This window comes from Pteropus alecto, unplaced genomic scaffold (assembly GCF_000325575.1).
Source record: "Pteropus alecto unplaced genomic scaffold, ASM32557v1 scaffold447, whole genome shotgun sequence".
Taxonomy (NCBI): domain Eukaryota; kingdom Metazoa; phylum Chordata; class Mammalia; order Chiroptera; family Pteropodidae; genus Pteropus; species Pteropus alecto.
Genome location: NW_006440214.1, coordinates 495,014 through 512,823, shown reverse-complemented (window position 1 = coordinate 512,823; position 17,810 = coordinate 495,014). Strand labels below are relative to the sequence as shown.

General features: G+C 53.5%; 1 protein-coding gene across 4 annotated transcripts in view; it reads right to left on the bottom strand.

Annotated features, from left to right (window-relative positions):
- Positions 1-17,810, bottom strand: part of PFKP (phosphofructokinase, platelet) — a 50,991-nt gene that overhangs the window by 22,415 nt on the left and 10,766 nt on the right. For all 4 annotated transcript variants that reach the window (XM_025050524.1, XM_015593455.1, XM_006917197.2 and 1 more), the window contains exons 2-7: positions 17,566-17,639; positions 4,662-4,739; positions 2,753-2,942; positions 1,683-1,848; positions 662-706; positions 90-198 (exon numbers count right to left, since the gene is read on the bottom strand). In XM_025050524.1, coding sequence (XP_024906292.1) covers positions 90-198; positions 662-706; positions 1,683-1,848; positions 2,753-2,942; positions 4,662-4,739; positions 17,566-17,639 — 662 coding nt within the window. The remainder of the gene's footprint in view (positions 1-89; positions 199-661; positions 707-1,682; positions 1,849-2,752; positions 2,943-4,661; positions 4,740-17,565; positions 17,640-17,810) is intronic.

Genomic DNA, 17,810 nt, shown 5'->3' with positions numbered 1-17,810 from the left:
GGGCCAGCCTTCGCCCGTCCGCCCCGACGCACGGCCAGAGGGCGCTCTGAGCACGGCCGCGCGAGTGCCGCCGGAACGAGTCCCCTTACCTCCGACAGCTTGACGCACATGGTCTCCTGCCAGCCCTCTTCCGGGGGCGACTCCGGAATGAACACCCAGTCTGCCCCACAGGCCAAGGCGCTCACCAGCGCGAGGTACCTGTGGAGGCGCAGTGAGGGTGTCGCGAGGCGGCCATAGGCAGACAGGAGTGGAGCGCGCCTGCGCGTGGGGCCCCCTTTCCCATACCTCTCACTGGGCGAGTGAACGGGCCCCGAGTCCTGCACTGGAGGTACACGTGGATGAGGGGCAGGAAGTCGTCGAGGCCCTCCTGCAGGCAGAGCCCCGCGCCGGCCTGCCCGCACCACAGCTCGAACCGCAGCAAGTGGGTGCAGCTCTGCTGCAGGAGCAGGGCCGCGATGCCCAGGGCTGCCTGCGTCCGCCGGGCCAGGCAGTAGTCGAGCAGGTCGACCTTGACCACAGGGGCCAGCACAGGCTCGGGGACCAGGGCGCGCCTGCGCGTTGGGGGCCATGGGCACACAGGCGCGGGATCTGCCTGCATGTGGGCCCCCCCTGGAACGTGGGGCAGGCCTTTCCCTCCTGGCGCCTGCGCCCTTGTACATACCCACAGTGTCTCCCCATAACCTCGAGAACGAAGGTCCTCTGGTGGCTGCAAAAGAGACAGAGGAAACATCACCTAGCGCCGCTGAGGAGAGCCCGGGACGCGGGGGGACGCGGGGCGATGCGCACTGGCAGAGAGGCACCTCCACAATTGCGGCACGCGCCCCGGCCCCCAAACGGGACCTTTTCCTGAAGCAAATGCTCTTGCGAGTAAAGGGGCTCGAGCAGCTCCGTGCTCTATAACGTGGTCGCTGGGCCCCTGACACACCGATACTCCAGGACACAGTCACCCTCCCCCGAGGGACTGGCTCTCCTGGGTGGTCAGCCACTCGGCCAGGCACCGTGACAGGACACGGCCCCCAGCACGCCTGCGATGGACGGCTTGGATGGCACCCGTGACGCGCAAAATCTACGTGCCGTGGGGAACCCTGGAGGGACAAGATGGCTTTCATGTGGCCCTGGGTCCCCAGGCGCTGGGCTGAGCCAGTCAAGGTCCTCGTCCACAAAATGGGAAGCTCCTGCTGACTCTCAGAGTGCTCTTGAAGAGCGCTTCAGGAACTAGTGCCACCTAAGGACTTGCTGCAAGGATTCTGTTGGGAGTCTGTCACCGTGGATGAAACGTCACCCGCACTTGGGTACCGGCAGGCTAGGAATGTAACAACGTGGTGACGCTGCCTCTGTCACTGACAAGGGCGTGTGGTGACATTCACAGGCACATCTACTTTCTACTATTCCCGCAGGGCACAACTGGAGGTAATTTCCTCTCCCGTTTTCTAAGTTCTCTCCAATGAACACATTTTTATCTTATAACTGGGGGAGGAAAGTAACTTCATAAAATTAAAAATAAGAAGTAAACCAGAGGACAATTTTCTTGCACTAGTTTCAAACACTCAAGTGACCAGACTTGCAGTAGAATCTCATCTGTGGAACCTTCCAGAAGCATCACTAGCATCTACGCCACAGCTCGCCATAGGCCCCATGCCGCCTGCCCACCTGCCCTCCGGTTCAGTAGGGTTCTTGGCTACCTCTGGGCGGTCGTCATGATGGCGTCCACAACTTCGATTATTCGGTGCAAAGCCGAGTCGGTGCCGATGGTCATGTCGGTCCCGCAGAAGTCGTTGTCGATGGAGCCCACCATCCCCACCACGTTGAGGTGTGCGTACTTCTCCACCTCCCCCTTGTCAATCTTGCCTGCAGAGGACACAAGCCACACTGCCCGTCACTGGGAGCAGCCCATCAGCCCCTGGGCACACAAGCTGGGGGACGGGACGGCCGTGGGCAGGAAACCCACGATCCTGAACGCATTTTCTAGCCATTGCTTTGTTTCCCCAGAACTCTGCTCGACCTAATTCTCTATGCTCAGGGGAACAAAAGCTGGACAGCGGTGGAGGTGGTGACAGGGAGGGCACTGTCCTGGCGCATGGGATCACAGAAATAAGGGAAGGGGCCACATCACCAGGGGATCGCATCTGACTCCCAGAGGTAGCAGCAGGGAGAAGGGCGTGGCTCAGTGAGAGCACGTCCCAGTCCTGGAATTAAGCACTTCAGAGTGTTATATCACTGTCGCATGGATTTCCCAAGGGCCATGGGGCTGTCAGCGGTGGTCTACTGGGCACTCAGGAAAGGCCGCCGGGGCAGGCAGACCTGCCTAACCGGAGTCAGGATGGGCAGGGCTGGGGGCAGCTCAGGCCCGGACTCGGGCGGCTATTGCTGTCACCACCGAGCCTGCGTCAGACCAGAATGCAATGGACAGAGGCTGCTGCCTGGTCTGCCGGCCACTGTCTGCTCCCCAGTGGAGTTTAAGAGCTGGGGGCAAGCGCCCCACACTTCTCCCGAAGTGGCTGTTCATCCAGGGAGATGCCTCCGCTGGTCGTGCTCCACATCACCTTGGAACCATGCGACAACACTCTCAGTGCAGTACAGAAAAGTATCATCGTCCTTATCATCGTTGTGATTTAAGGCCCAATTTAAGTGGTGATTGTGAGACCTGGAACACCACGGACACTTCTGTGACAGTTAACAGGCGGAGCGTGTGAAGGGGAGGGGGGACCCAGTGGGGGACAGGAGGGCAATGCACAGGGACGCGGAGACAGACCATTGCGGGCCAGCTCCTCCAGCAGCCCGCTCCACTCCTCCCGGAAGATGTTGGCCCCGGTGAGGCTCCCGTCCCCGCCGATCACACATAGATTGGTGATGCCGCACTGGACCAGGTTGCAGGCGGCGCTCAGGCGGCCCTCGCGGGTGCGGAAGGCCTTGCAGCGGGCGCTGCCGATGATGGTGCCTCCCTGGAAAAGAAACGACGACACCTGTCGCGTCTCCTCCCAGCTGGACCAGAAGCTGGACAGGGGCACGTGTGCTCATGCACATGCGGGGCTCTCCAAAGGCAAGTGTCGGTCCCCTGTGAAAGCCGTGGCTTTCCCATTTTTAGCTCCATCCTGGAATGCAGTGGATGGAGACTCAGGCCTCACAGCCCAGGGAGCCAAGAAGGGTATGGAAACAAGGATCAATGGCAGCGTCAGTGACACGCAGAGCGGGGAAGAGTCTGCAACAGAACCAGGAGGCCCGTGTGAGGCTGTGCAGCAGGGCGGGCTCGACCCCGTGCTCCCCGAGCCTAACAGGCCCTCGCTGGCCATCAGCCTCAGCCAGAGGAGTGCGTGTCCAGCAGCCCCTGGTCACAAGGCCCCTCGTCCATTGGTCTGAGCTCAGCCTATGTGCAGGCAGAGCAGAGCAGTCTGCAAGGCAGAGAGATTGATTTCCCCTACGTCTCCCCCGCCCTTCTCCTTCTTAAAAGCCAGAACTTGGGAAAACTTAAATTGGGTCATCCAGCCTACCAGGAGAGAGACTCGGATCTTTCCCACTTGGTGGTTCAGAACTGAAGGACTCTGAGCTGTTTAGAAAGTGCAGGGCTCCTTGGCAGACATGACGGGTCACTTATAAAACTGGGATTTCCATGCGATTCTTCAGGCGCATAACACAGTATCGCTAACTGCCGTCACCATGCTGGCATTAGATTTCCAGAACTTTGTAACTGGAAATTTGTTCCCATCTCCCTACCCTCCAGCCCCTGGCAGGTCTTATCTTACCTTCTGCTTCTGTGAGTTCAGTATTTTAGACCCGCATGAGTGACATCACATGGCACGTGTCCTCTGACTGATCTCGCGTAGCAAGCATGTGCCCACAAAGTCTACCGGGTTGCCCTACATCGTGGGACTGCCTTCTTTACTACGGCTGAAAATGTTTCTATCCCGTCATCTGCTGCACTAGCACCTTCAGAGGGAAGGTACCGATTTGATTCTTTCTACTAAAAAGTACTCGGCGGGAGCCACAGCTTGATACCTCCATGTCAGAGCTCGGCACGGGAGCTGTCACGAGTCCGTTCTCTGCACGTGACGCTCCATCCATTTCTCAGCTGTTTGGAGCCGTCCCTAAGCTTCAGGGTTCCGGGAATGTGCCAGGCATAATACGACACGAACGTAAAGCACTAGGGCAGGTTTCTTTTAAGTTCAAAGTAGTAACTTTTTCCGCCTGTAATGGTGACTACCTCATCCCCGGGAACCCGGTTGGGAGGCCAGGACGGGATGCTGCGTCCCTCCATGCCCACGCCACCGCCAGCTGGCCTCTCCCGGGCTTCGTCGCCCTGATGCCAGGGGTGTCGAAAACCCAGCGTGCACAGAGATTTGGCGCTGCACACACAGCACCAACAAACCAGAGCTGCCTCAACACTATTCTGGCGTTAAAAAAAACGCAAATCTGCTACGACTGTCACGAGGAACACCCTACCACAGGGACTTTACTGCAGGTGTAACCCACCGTCGGCCTGATGGGAGGCTCTGCAGGAAATTTAATTAAACGGCACAGCGAGGGTGGCTTTTCCCTGCACGTGAGAACAAGGCCAGCAGCACGCGAGGCTGCTCTAGGTCCGCCTGGAGCCCGAGCGCAACAGCTGCCAGACCAAGGTCACCGACTCGCACAGAGGGACACGCGGCACCGAACGCGGCACGCACCACTTGCAGGATGCTGGAGACGCTCTCCCAGTCTGCTTCGACGATGTTGCTGCCACCGTCCACCATGCCTTGGTATCCCTGGGGAGAAACACGGAAGTCTCTGTTAAACGCCCTGTTGCAGCATTCATTGATCCTAAATTACACGAAACGGAAATACAAGTGACGATGGCGCTAAGTGCCCAGGGCCCAGCGGTGGGCAGAGGCGGTGCCACCCAAGTGCGGCTCAAAATGTCAATGGCAGGAAGGGCCTGGAACACAGTCCCCCATGTGGACTGTTCAGCCAGGCGCGTCTAGAGCCTCATGGGCAATCAGTCCGGAGACCGAAAAGGGACACACTCACCCCGAAACTGTTTGTAATTCAACACAAACTCACGTGACACTTCCCTGTGAGGGCCCCCACCTGCCTGGTAAATCCTGCTTTCCATAAAAATAAAACGCTTTTTAAAAGTGCAGCTGCATGTTACCCCAATAATTCAGTCTATCTGCCTTCCGATCTGTGACGTCTCGCTGTACTGTGAGTGATTTAGGGTGCCAGGGCACGCTTCTGTCTAGGACCCCAAAACAATCACCTTTCGGTGCCATCTGTGTCCGCTCCTCCCCGCCCCCCAGAACAGACAAGAGTGAGGAATGTAGACACGTTCAGTTGCGTCACGGTCCCCATGACTCCCTTTCCAGGCATTTGCCCTCAAGGAGAACAGGTATGAACCATTCCGAAGAGCATGTGACAGATGGCTGTCGTGGGTTCACACCCCTCCCAGGCAGGACCTAGAGGGGACAGGAAGAAAGACTCCCTGTAATGAGATGTGGGGCCTTGTGCATAAATCAGTGACAGCGCAGGCACCTTCATGGTGGACCGAACTGTATTTAACAATGTAAAATTTCCACCGACAATGTAAAAATACAGAACATGTTTATATAGGAAAGTACTATTACGTATAACACTACGTTATATATACACGTTTTTATATTTATGTTATACAATATAAAGTATTATGTAATTATATTTAATTACTAATTATGTATATAAAACATAATTACAATGTATAATATATCTATGATTACACACGTATGCTACACAGTGTAACAATACATTATATTCTATAATATAAGCACGTTTTATACACGTGCATGTGTTCAGTCCAGTGTTACACGTACGCACGTGTCACTCATGTGACACAGGAGAGGGAAGCCAGCAGGGGAGTGACCCGGAACAGAGCAGCTCAGAGTGCTGGCCTTAGGGAACAGGCACCTCTGCTGCGGCTGCCTCAGCCCCACCCCGGCCCCCGCGGCTTTGCTGCCTCAGCCCCCAACAGTCTGGTGAGCTCAGGGGTGCCCGCCGTCTCCACAGAGCCCCTTCTCCCCCCAGCACCCCTCGGCCCACCCTTCATTCCCGCCACCCCTCTCCACACAGGCCTTGTGAGGTGCACGTCTTCAGCCTCTTCCCCTTCAAGTGTGGCGCCCCATGTGGCTGTCACCGTGGACAAAGGGGTGACGAGCACAAGAGGGACGGGACCCAGGCTCCCTCTGGGAGGGGAGCGCTTATTAGAGGCGCCACTTCTGCTGCGTCCTGGTCCGGGACAACCTCAGGGACAGAGGCTGCACCAAGCACAAATCAGCCCGCTGCTCCAGGGCCTGGCGCAGAGCCAAGCCCCCTCCTCCCGAGGGACCCACGGGGACCTTATTTCAACAGAACATGAAAAACAGAGAGGTATGTAGATAGGTAGATAATAGGGTAATAGATAATGGATGACAGATGGCTATATGGTAGAGACGATGGATGGATAGATAATAGAAGATCCACAGATGACAGGCGAGATGGACGGTAGATGAAAAACAGAGAAGGAATGAATCCGGTCATCGGTGGCCCTCTCAGTGACCTCTGCCACCCCTGAATGCCCAGGTTATGGTTGAGAATGACCTGTCACGGCCGGCACAGCATAGCACGTCCGTCCTGAGGCTGGAGGCCAATGGGGACGGGCCACCAACAGGGGGCAGTGCCGACTTTCCAGCCTCGTCACACTGGGTCCCGGGCTGCTGGGGGCACACGTGAGCAGACCTGTGGCCTGGGGCCAAGTTTCCGAGCTCGGCCAGTGCTGAAACGGGCCCTACAGAGAGGATGATGTTTTAGTGTCCAAACCCACGGCTTCCGAGAATGGGAGAGACTGGCCGTCAGCGGTCAGAAAGGCAGGCACCCCGGGGCCGTCCGGGGCCAGGCAGGGTGGAGAACTGCCTCCCCACAGGCTTGGACAGAAAGGACAGCGAAAGCCTGCCAGCCAGCCCGACAGCCACCGCTGTGAGTTCCACATTCTCGGGCGCCAGGTAACCAAAGGGAAGGGAGCCATCCGGCCACGGTGTCGCCCAAAGAGATGACAGACCCGAGGTGGCTGACGGGTCCCGAGACTGTCTCAGCCGTGCAGGCTGACGGCACCAACGCCCGATCGTTCCTGCAAACACGTGCTCCCCCATCAGACACCACGAGCCATCTGCTGCTTGGCACACGCCGTGCCGGGGAGGGAGAAAGTTCCTTTCCCTTCCCTACCTCTAGGAATTTAAACACTGATTTAAGAAAGGCACTCATGCGTCATTTTTATGTCCAGAGTGAGAGAGTGGAAAACAGTTCCGCAAAGCATTAACTCATATTTTGAAAAGCAAAACGCTCTGCAGACGTAGCCTGGCTGCTTTGTGTGGCACGGACACGCACGGGAAAGCAGGCGGTCGGTAATAAAAAGGACGCCTGTGTGACGATGGCGTTCACAGCACCCCCCCTGACCGCGCACGTGGGCCAGCTCACAGGAGGTGACTCACTCTTCGATGGGCTAAGTCATTAAACTCACGCAACATGTGAAAAATAACTACCACCAGCAGTTTGGGCCGCCTGCTACGGGCAGACGCGGCACAGTTAGGAGGCCTGGCTCCACACAAACGCACCATCACCTATAAATCCAGGTGAGTGTCTCCAGGGAAGGCCGAGTACTTGCCAAATACCGCCGCAGCCCGGAACATTCTCTCGAATCCTCCTTTGGAATTTGGCTTGAGAACCAGTTCTGTGACTCATGCGAGGAAAACAGGCCGTGAACGTTTTAAAGCCATGCTCAGTCGCCGAGCCGAAGGACCACTCCCGCCCCTGCTGGCCCTCACTCGCAGGGGGCACCCGAGCGTCCCCGGCCAGACGCATCGAACCCATCGTCCGGCCAGTTTTTACAGGCAGTCCTTCGACCGCATAGAGAGTTCATGGTGACCCCTATTTTTAGGCATTTGTGTAAGAATAAGGGCTCTTCCATGTGCGGGTGACGTTCAGACTTCTCCAGAGGTTTTGCTGCTTCTAAGTAAATACATTATCTCTGTTTCCTATAGGATCAAGGTTTTCTCGGTTTGTTCCTTCATAACTTGCAGCGTTTGACTCACAGAACTTGAGCGAGCACGCGGCGGACCAGTCGGCTCTGAACCACTCGAGTGTTAAATGGAGCAAAGGCCGCCGTGGGAAACGAGGGGTGTGTGAATAAGAGGCGGGCCAAGGCTCTCGGTGGATGGTCATTCACGGAAAACTCCCACGACGACCTCCCATCATGCACTGCCCCCCCACCAGGTCCTGAGGAAGTCACCGTGGTCATCGATTTCGTGGCTCTGGGGACAATGCCTGTGTCTCATTGCACGTGTCCTTGGCGAGATTCGGTCAACTCCAGAATTCGAGAACAGGCTGGAGCATGACAGGCCTGCCAGCCTGCGCCTCCTGCTCGTGGAAACCCAAAGACAAACCCACAGGGTTTATTTACCCTGCTGGCATCTCTCACCTTTCAGCCACACCTAACTGCGCAGTTCCAGGAACCGCAGCAAAACCAAAAGCCACAGCAGGACAGAGCCAGTCCCTGACCTCCCCGCCAGGGAGCCCGCCGCCTGGCAGTAAACTGTTTAATCAGTCCCACGGTGATGACGGTCGGGGGTGAGGGGCGAAGGCGGGGGACGGAGGCCATCACTTCCGCGATTTGAACACTAAAATGTTGACTGTCGCGAGGTTTGTCGGGTGGTGTGAGGGCCAAGTCATGAGTCACGGATCCCACAGGAAGCCCTCAGCTGGGTGCTCAGTGCCTTCGCCGTTACTGTCACAAGCTCCCTGTGCCAGCCGATGCTCCCACGGACTTGGAGGGACTGCAGAGGCCCCGGTCACCTGCCTTTCGTGAATTGACTTAAGGAAGCGCCTCACCTGGCCATGGGCCTGCACGGCAGGGGCAGGGCCGGGCCTGGCTGCGTTGGTGCAAACTGCACGCCAGCTGCAGAGAGAGACGGTTCCTAGTACGTGTGGGTGTCACTGTGACCATTTTCAGACAGACACTTAGTGGTTAAATAGCTTTGCTTTTAAGGAAGTTAAAACTCAGGAACGGTTCCATATAAAACCTCTAGGAGATGAGGCAGTGTGACTCTGATCATTGAAGCTCAGGGCCCCCCTGGGAGGACAAGGCCCAGGGCCCCGGGCATCCCCTGAGCCTTAGCTCCCGGGGCTGCTCCCTGCCCCGGCCCCATTCCCAGCAAGTCCTGACTCTGAGTCCTATCAGATGCCTAGTTCCGAACAACAGAAAGGTTGGGGGCGCTGTCCCTCGCCTTCCTCCCATGAGCGTCCCCGACAGACAGGGCGCCTGTGCCTGAGCTGCACTCAACTGTCCAGTTTACAGACGAAAGGCTTTCGAGTTGGTCATATTGAAAGAGCCATGATAACAATGACCTTTGTAAGTGCAGAAAAACCTGCAGCTAATGGGATTCTGAATCCACGTTATTATCACAAGCAGCCGCCAGCTCTGCAGCTGCAGGCGACTTGCAGGCTCCACGCCCTGCATCTGTCTGACTGGCCCACACCCAGGGGCAGGCCAGCCCAGCCCCGTCTTTTGCAAAAGCCTGTCATGTAGTGCTGGCACCGTCCCCCCAACTGGAAGGCACATGCAAGTTTGTAAGGAAAAAGACGCCCTAGCCTAAAAGGAAAGCAAACACCACCTCCCCCAAAAAAAGGACCGGCTCAGTAAGAGGAAAGAATGGGTTAACCGCACCCAGCCAGCCAGACCCAGACGGCGCCCCAGGGCTCAGCGGCCTATGCCAGACAGAGCCACCCAGGGCCAGGGGAAACACCAGTGCTTTCTGACCTGTACGCTCCCCACATTCTCTCTGCTGGAGAAGAAAAACCCCAAACCCCTTCATTTCAATAATTAACACCGACCTGCTTCACCTCGAACACTCCAGGTGAACGTAGAAACTAGACCGTACATGGACAAACATGTTGGATAAGTTACTGAAAGTTGCTTTAAAAAATAAAACCAAACTCTTGTAAATTTGATCCCAAATAGATCTGGGACGGTGGTCTACGTCGGGGGCGAGGCGGGGGTGTGCTCACTGGGGAACACGGCGGATGTCTGGAGACACTCCAGTCACCGCTGTGGGGGAGGGGCGGTCCTGGCTCCTGGTGGGCAAAGCCAGGGATGCTCTATGCACCCTGCAGTGCCTGGGGCACCCCACACCCGCCACCCCTGCAAATGCCACAGTGCTGCAGTGGGGCAGGACCAGGCTGGACGTCCACTGTCCTGAGAAGCAAGTTCAGTCCAGCGCCCTCGCACCCTCCCCCCGCCCCCCAACCGCTTCTGCGCCTGGACAAAACCAGCAGCGTCAAAGGCACAGGCAGCATCGCGGCCCGCCCAGCAGCCCCAGAGCCCCTCGCCCGGCTCGTGCCCAGAGCTTCCCCAGTGTGGGAAGGAGGACAAGGGCTTTCACTGGACAGGTGAGGGGACGATTATGTGCGCCTTGTCGCTCGGCCACCACGGTAGGTTCACGACCACTCCCCCAGACCCTCGGGGCAGGACGTGTGCCAGAATTCACAGAAGCAGCGCAGACGGGCAGCAAGCGTGAGCTGGCATGGGCAGGAGCGTGACCCGCCTCCTCCCGCAGGACGGTCGCCCTGGGCAACCGAGAAAGGGCTGCATGCAGCTCGCTGAAGCTGTGGCCCAAATGACTCCCGGAAAAAATGAGATTTTAGGGATTTTTGGATTTGAGAACTACATCAATCACGGAGAGAAGACGACATCCCAAATGATTTTAATTCGATTAGTGCAAGACCCATGGGTGTGAGGGGGGCCTGGGCGAGCCCCGAGGTGGGGTGGGTGCCAAGGACCCCCCTTCCGCTCACTAGAATTTCTCTTTTGGGAATGGGAGGAAGGGGATTGATTATGAGACGGGCGATTTTACTTCAAATGCCTCCGTCCACAGGCTCTTCCCTTTTTCCTCCAGATCTAAGACTGTCAGAGGCAATTGATACACACACACACACACACACACACACACACACACGAAGTAAAAAATAATGACAGAAACAAACGCAGAGGGGGGTGAGCAAAACCGTAGTGATTTTACGATGTGTGGGAACTTAAAGTACGCATTTAAAAGCCTGCTGCAAACACGGCGGGGGTCCAGGGAGCACGTGGCGATGCCCACGCAAACACCTACAGGGGCCAGAGAGCCAGCCAGCCGAACAGCACTGCACAGTCCCCCACACGCGGCGACGGATGAGAGCGGGGACCAGAAAGCAGCGCGACGGACGCGGTCAGAGACGGAGAAACGGCAGTCACTGCGAACACGGCAGTCACCCCTTTAATTGGAAAGGGACCAAATGCTCCCACTAAGACATAGGGTGGCTTAGGGATAAAAATAAGAAGCGACACCCAGACATACGCTGCCTACCAGAGACCCGCTGCAGCTCGGAAGACTCAAAGAGACTGGAAGGGGTAAGAAAAGGTATTTCATGAAAATAAAAATGACAAAAAAGCTGGTGCAGCAATTCTTATATCAGACAAAATAGACTATAAACAAAGACCATATTAAGAGACAAAGGAGGACGCGCCCCGTGTAAACATCTACATACCCCATGAAGAAGCACCTAGATGTATAAAGCAAATACTGATGGACATAAAGGAGAGACGGACAGTAACAGGCTCATTTTAGGGGACTTTAACAGCCCTCGACACCAGTGGACAGCTATTCCAGACAGAAAATCAACAAGGGAACAGTGGCCTTAAATGACACATTAGACAAGACAGGCTTAATATTTTTAGGGGATTTCATCCCAAAGCAGCAGAATACACATTCTTCTCACACGCACGTGGAATATTTTCCAAGACAGACCACAGGTTAGGCCACAAAACAGATCTCAATAAATTTAAGACGACTGAAATCATATCAAGCACCTTCTCTGACTGCAGGGGTATGAAACTAAAAATCTATTACAAGAAAAAAAAACTGAAAAACACACAAATACGTAGAAGCCAAACAACAAACAACATGCTCCTAAATAATGAATGGATAAACAACGAGATCGAGGAAGAAATCGAAAGGTACTTTGAGACAAATGAAAATGAAAACACGATGACCCCAAAATATGGAACACAGCCAAAGCGGTTCTTAGGGGGAAATTCATAGCAATACAGGCCTACCTCAAGATACAAGAAAAATCTCAAACAATCTAACCCTAAACCTAAAGGGACTGGAAGAAGAACAAAGCCCAATGTGAGTAGAAAGAAGGAAATAATAAAGATCGGAGCGGAAGTAAAATAGATTCTAAAAAAAAAAAAAAAAAGAAAAGATTAATGAAAGAAAGAGCTGGTTCTCTGAAAAGATCAACAAAATTGATAAAAGTTTAGTCAGACATACCCGAGAGAGAGGACCCAAATAAAATCAGAAACAAAACAGAAGTGACAACAGACAGCACGGAAATACAAAGGATTATCAGGAAATACTATAAACAATTTAATTATATGGCAACAAACTGGACAATCTGGAAGAAATGGATAAATATCTAGAAACATACAATCTTCTAAGGGTGAATCAGGAAGAAACAAAATCTGAACAGACTGATAATTACTAACAAAATTGAAACAGTAATCAAAAAACTCCCACCAAACTAAAGTCCTGAACCAAATGGCATCACAGGTGAATTTTACCAATATTCAAAGCATTAACGATTTCTCAAACTATTCCCCAAAACTGAAGAGGATGGAAGGCCCAAACTCGTTTTATAAGGCCGGCATCACTTTGATACCAAAACCAGACCAAAAAAAAAAAAAAAAGAAAATTATAGGCCAATATCTCTGATGAACCCAGAGACAAAAAATCTCAACAAATATTAGCAAACTGAATTCAGCAATACATTAAAAAGATCATACCCCATGATCAAGTGGGATTTATTCCTAGAATGCAAGGTTGATTCAGAATCTGCAAATCAATTAATGTTATACACCACATAGACAAAATGAAGGATAAAAAAATCATATGATCATATCAATAGATGCAGAATAAGCATCTGAGAAAATTCAACATCCATTTATGGTAGAAACTCTCAGCAAAGTGGGAATAGAGGAAAGATATGTCGACACAATAAAGGCCACATATGTCGAGCCCACAGCTAACGTACTCATTGGTGAAAAGCTGACAGCTTTTTCTTTAAGATCAGGAACAAGGCTGTTCATTTTCAGCATGTTTATCCAACACAGTATTGGAAGCCGTCAGACGAGAAAAAGAAATAAAAAGGCATCTGAATTTAAAAGGAAAAAGTAAAACTATCATTATTTGCAGATGACGTACTATATCACGAACCCTAAAGAATCTACTAAAAAAAAAAAAAAAAAAAACACTGTTGGAACTGGTAAATGAATGCAATAAATTAGCAAGATGCGAAATTAATCTTCTGAAGTTATTTGTGTTTTTGTACACCAATAGCAAACTGCAGAAAGGGAAATTAAGAAAACAATCCCATTTACGTTTACTTCAAAAATAAAATACCTAAGGAATAAATATACTCAAAGAGGTGAAAGACTTTGCTCAGAAAACTATAAAGACACTGAAGAGAGAAACTGAAGGGGGAAGCAGGTACCGTGCTCGTGGGCAGGAAGGAGTAACATCAGTAAAATGTCCATAATACCCAGGGTGATCTACAGATTCGATGCAATCCCTATCAAAACACCAATGACATTGTTCACAGAACTAGAACAAATAATCATAAAATTTATGTGGAACCACAAAAGACCTGAATAGCAAAGCGATTTTGAGAAAGAATAGAATTAGAGGTATCATATTCCTTGACATCAAACTATACTACAAGGCCGTAGTAATCAAAACAGCACGGCACTGGCATAAAAACAGATACACAGATCAATGGAGCAGAACACAGAGCCCAGAAATAGACCCACGTCTCATATAGACAATGTCTATTCATCTGTGACAAAGGAGGCAAGAACATCCCACGGGGTAGACAGTCTCTTCAGTAAGTGGTATTAGAAAACTGGATACACGCAAAAGAATTAAACTAGACCACTTTCATACACCACATCTGAGAACTCGGAATGGATTAAAGACTTAAATGTGGGGCCCGAAACCATAAAACTCCCAGGAGAAAACCTAGGCAGTAAACTCTTTGACATCGGTCTTCGCAATGTCTTTTTGGATGTGTCCCCTTGGGCCAGGGGAACAGAAGAAAAAAGAAACAAATGAGACTGTATCAAACCAAAAAGGTTTTGCACAGCAAAGGAAACCATGACAAAACGAAAAACCTACTGAATGAGAGAAGAGATTCACAAATGACAAACAGATAAGGGGTTAAAACCCAAAATACATAAGGAACTCATACAATCTAACAGCAAAAAAAACCCAAACAATCCAATTAAAAAATGGACAGAGGACTTAGACATTTCTCCAAAGAGGACATACAGAAGGCCAGCAGACATATAAAAAGATGCTCAACATCACAGTCATCAGGGAAATGCAGATTAAACCACAAGGAGAGATCACCTCCCACCTGTCAGAATGGCCACCATCGAGACATCAACAAACAAGTGTTGGTTCAGACGTGACAAAACCGAGCCATCGAGCAGCGTTCAGACTGTAAACTGGTGCAGCCATGATGGAAAACGGTATGGAGGTTCCTCAAAAACTGAAAAATAGAACCAGCATGTGACCTACCAATCCCACATCTGGGTATTTATCTGAAAACAAAAACAATAATTTCGAAAGCTATATTCGCCCTTAAGTTCATCGCTTCATTATTTTCAATAGCCCAGATATGAAAGTAACAAATGTGTCCATCTATAGACACATGGATAAAGAAGATGTGAGATGGATAGATATATATATATATATCATGAAATACACAGCCATGAAAAAGAATAAAATCTTTTAAAAGAACCATTTGTGACGATACGGATGGACCTAGAAGGTATTATGCTGAGTGAAATAAGTCAGACACCTAGACACAGACACCATGCGATCTTGCTTACAGGTGGAATCTAAAAAAGTAACTATGCAAATAAAATGAAACAGACTCACAGATGCAGAGAGCTGACGGCTGCCAGGCGGGAGGGGGTCGGGGGGCTGGGGGCCGGGCGAAGCAGGGGCAGGGGTGAAGAGGCACAAACTGGCGGTCACGGTCACAGGGATGTGAAGTACAGCACAGGAATACGGCCAGTAACTGTAGTACCCGGTGGGTGCTAGACTAACCGGGGCATCACTTTGTAAATTACAGAAACGTCTAACCACTATGCTGCTCACCTGAACCCGCCATAAAGTAATACCGAACGTCAACGGTAATTGAAAAAAAATTTAAATTAAAAAACACATGCAATCAGTCTTAAATCTGAGGAGGACTTCACGTTGACCAGTCACCTTGTCCGTTTCGACTCCAGAGGGGGCACAGGCCCCCTGGCCCCCAGCCCCCTGCCCTCCCCCACTGCCCAGGGACCACTGCCCTTTGCTCCAAGTACAGAATTGGCACTTGGGTTAGTGCAGGCTTCTGGACCTCGGCCCTATCGACTTTGAGGGTCGGGTAGCTCCTTGCTGGGGGCCATCCTGAGCGCTGAGGGATGCGGGGCAGCTCCCTGGTCTCACTCACGAGGCCATAGCACCGTCCCCAATGCTGGGACAGTCCAAAGGTCCCTGACACTAACATCCCCTGGTGCTGACACACGGCCCCACACACGTCTGATGCGGGACGGGCGTGCCATTCCCAGCCCTGCCCGTAACAAGCAGGGACACGGAGAAGGTTCCTTTGACTACGAAGTAACCGAAATGACTTCCTTCCCTCCCTCCCCACACCGCAAAGTCATGGTGAAGGCCAGCGTCCCCGTGGGGAGGGGCCGTCGGCTCGCTAAGGCCGCAGCGCAGCCAGCGCCGCAGAAGGCCCCGGGGGAGCGCGCTGGACACCAGAAGTCTAAGTGGGTCCCACTTCGCAGAAGCTGAGAACGTTCTGTTCATTATACCGGAAGAACCTGGCCTGAGGGTGCTCCGACCCGCAACCAATTTTTTAAAACCAGGTCACACGTCAGGAACGGCCATCAGGCCAGGCGTGGTGTCTCAAGTTCGAAGGCGGAATGCAGCCCTCTCTCGAATACACACTGCGAGCAGCACGGTAAGGGCGGGAGGCTGTGTGCACGCGTGCGAGCTCTTCGGCGGGGAGCGGGGAGCGTGCTCGCTCCACGTCAGTGAGCGGGGCATAGCGGCGGTCCCAAGGGCAAACCGGCCCCGTAGACATCCGAGTGGAAAAGGACAGAACAGTAGGCCAGGAGGGTGGCGACTGGGCAAGCAGCACTGACGTCGCCCAAAGCAGAGAGGGGCAGCCCCCAACCCACCCAACCGCGGCTTAACGAGCAACCGCGGCACCTGAAACGCACCTTTCCCACAAACGATAAACACGGTTACTGGCACCAATGAGCCAAGGCCACGAGCGGCCACGTCACAGAAGAAAAGGACTTCGGCGAATGGCCCAGAACCCCAGGCGAGCCCTGGCGTGTGTGTGGGGGAAGGGGGGGCGGGGACACCCAGAGCCGGCGGGTTTGCGGCTCTTCTGGGCACGGCATAGGGGTGGGGCGGGCTGGGCTGGAAGTCACATTGGCAAGACACACAGAGACCCCTTATGAAAAAGGGCCATCTCTTCTGACTGTCACTGCCACATCCTGGGGTCCGCGTAAGGACACAAAGCATCGGAGGGCCTCCCCGGTCAGCACGGTCTTCTGTGCTACAACAGATGTAAAACAGGGAGTGACCCAAGTAGCCCAGTGGCTGGGGATGGAATGACCCCGAAAACGAAGGGCCAGCTGAAGGGTGAGACATCGGTTTCCCGGAATATCACGCGGACGTTTAAAGCGGCAGCTGCGGAACACACGTGGCACCTAGAAAACCGTAGACACATCCAACACAAAACCTTCCTGCAATTTTAACAACGCGCCTGTTCCCCTCCAGTGTGAGATGTGTGTATGACGTATATAAATAATACTGGGAGGAATCAGAATAAAATACTCACGGTGACCCTGAAGCAATCAAGCCATCTAAAAAGTACTTTTCAAAGCTTTACGCTGTTTACAAACTTAAAGGCGAAACACCAGTTTTCCTCGTAGCTTTGAAATAAACCGTGTGGTCCAGGTTACATTGGCACCGCCCCCACCGCCCCCTTCTAAGGGGCCAGGACCTCAGAGGCGGGAGTGAAGGGGCCCCGACCGCGCCCGGATTCCAAGCTCCTGGCTTGGAAGTTAGCGGATGAGCAGGTACCAGGGAGGCTGTCTGAGTTTCACATTACGGTGGAAGCTCGAAGTGGCTGCTTCGCCCCATTTGTCTCAATGTTTATTCAGAGTCGGCCCCATCTCCAGTGAATCCATCAGACTTGAAAGCTACAAACACAGCCGGCGTGCAGCGGGCAGCCCCGCGGGACCCACGCCGCATCTTGCGCCCCTTCCCGCCCTCCTACACCCCGCCCCGGCCGGGACAAATCCTGGGGGGTGCGCCCCGACCAGGGGGCGCACCTCACCGGGCTCTCCTGGGACCTAGACTGCCCTGCAGCCACCGGAGCACGCTGTCACCGCCCACCCTCGGCAGGGCCCGACGCGCCACTCACCTCGTAGATGAAGTACACCTTGGCGCCCACGTAGATGCCCATGCGCACGACGGCGCGCACCGCGGCGTTCATGCCTGCAAGGGAGGACAGCACAGCCGTGAGCGGGGCGCGCAGGTGGCCGATGGCCGCGGGGGCTGCGGCCCCTCAAAGGGCTCCTCGGACAGCCCCTGGGCGTGCCCCGTGCGCCCAGGACTAGTGCCCATGGAGAGAAACTGCAGGGCGGGCGACACGTTGGTCACCTGGGT